At 37.6% G+C, this 1192-nt stretch overlaps 1 protein-coding gene across 1 annotated transcript; it reads right to left on the bottom strand.

Moving 5' to 3' along the window:
* Positions 1-7: 7 nt before the first annotated feature.
* LOC117125179 (laccase-5-like) lies at positions 8-892 on the bottom strand (the record flags this gene model as incomplete). The annotated part of the gene is made up of 1 exon (XM_033271591.1): positions 8-892. A coding segment is annotated over one exon (885 nt), but the record flags the coding sequence as incomplete, so codon positions are not given.
* Between the last annotated feature and the right edge of the window lie 300 nt (positions 893-1192).

Consider the following 1192-nt stretch of genomic DNA (forward strand, 5'->3'; position numbering starts at 1 on the left):
CCATTACCATACCTGCAGATACAAGTTCTGTAATCTGTACTTCCGTTCCATCAATAGAATTCACTGTCTTCCCTTGAAAATCCCAAATTTCCCTATATTCATTAGGATCAGGATCAACATCAGGAGCACCTTGATAACGTAAAATGGCAAGTTCCTGTTGCATTTCGCATGGCCTCATACCTTCAACACGAACCCAATAATTGCCGATCGGTTGATTAGCATTCAAAATGAAATCAAAACGCTCTCCTCCGCCAATCAGAAAACAATCTGTTTCGAAAGGTTCGACTGGGGTCCCATCGGTTGCTATAATAGTCATCGTATGATTATCAACTGATATCCTCAACAAACAGTTGAAAACGACATTACTAATCGATCTAAATCGATATCGATTACCTTGGGAAATGTGGAATACTTCTCGGGGTGTTGTCGCATTAAGTCCTTCCTCATTTATTATTGTTCTTCGTTTGCCTTTTCCATTTATTATCATCGTGTCTGGATGGACGCTGAATTCCCCATGCAGAAAACTAGACATAGTATTAAGCCATAAATTATCCTGCAAATCATGAACAAGCATTGTGTGTTCAGAGAGATCGTAGTCATAATTGGAAAAATGTATGTCACGAGAGGGTGCTTGTCGTACAATGAGGGCGCCAAACAATCCATCCGCCCTTTGAAATCCAGCGTGGCTGTGCCACCAGTGAGTGCCAACCGGGTCAGCTTTCATCCAATACAAGAAGTTGGTATAAGATGTGATTGGACATTGGGTTATCATCGTGACTCCATCCATGTACGGCGATTCTCGTACATGAAGACCATGCCAATGAAGAGCCGTCCCTTCTCCACTAGGAAGATTATTAATAACCTCAACTTCGATTGTGTCTCCTTCACATACCTATGATAATTAATAATCATCATGACATCACATCATAACCATATATAGGCACATCATGACTATATATGGGCATGCAACAGTTTTTTTGCAAATAAAATGTGATAGTAAAAACTAACAACACTAACAGTAATAGAAAAACATACCTAGAGTTATATTTATTCGAATAAATAAGGTATATAAAAATGACAATTAGGCCGAATAGACAAATTCGATAAAAAAAAAAAATTCAGAATTAAAAAAAATCCTCGATCAGTTAATTTCATTAGTCAACTATAGAGTAAATACTGTATTATTCTTTAA

Source organism: Anneissia japonica, unplaced genomic scaffold (assembly GCF_011630105.1).
Source record: "Anneissia japonica isolate Jap-2015-1 unplaced genomic scaffold, ASM1163010v1 scaffold114528_len1220_cov172, whole genome shotgun sequence".
Lineage (NCBI taxonomy): Eukaryota > Metazoa > Echinodermata > Crinoidea > Comatulida > Comatulidae > Anneissia > Anneissia japonica.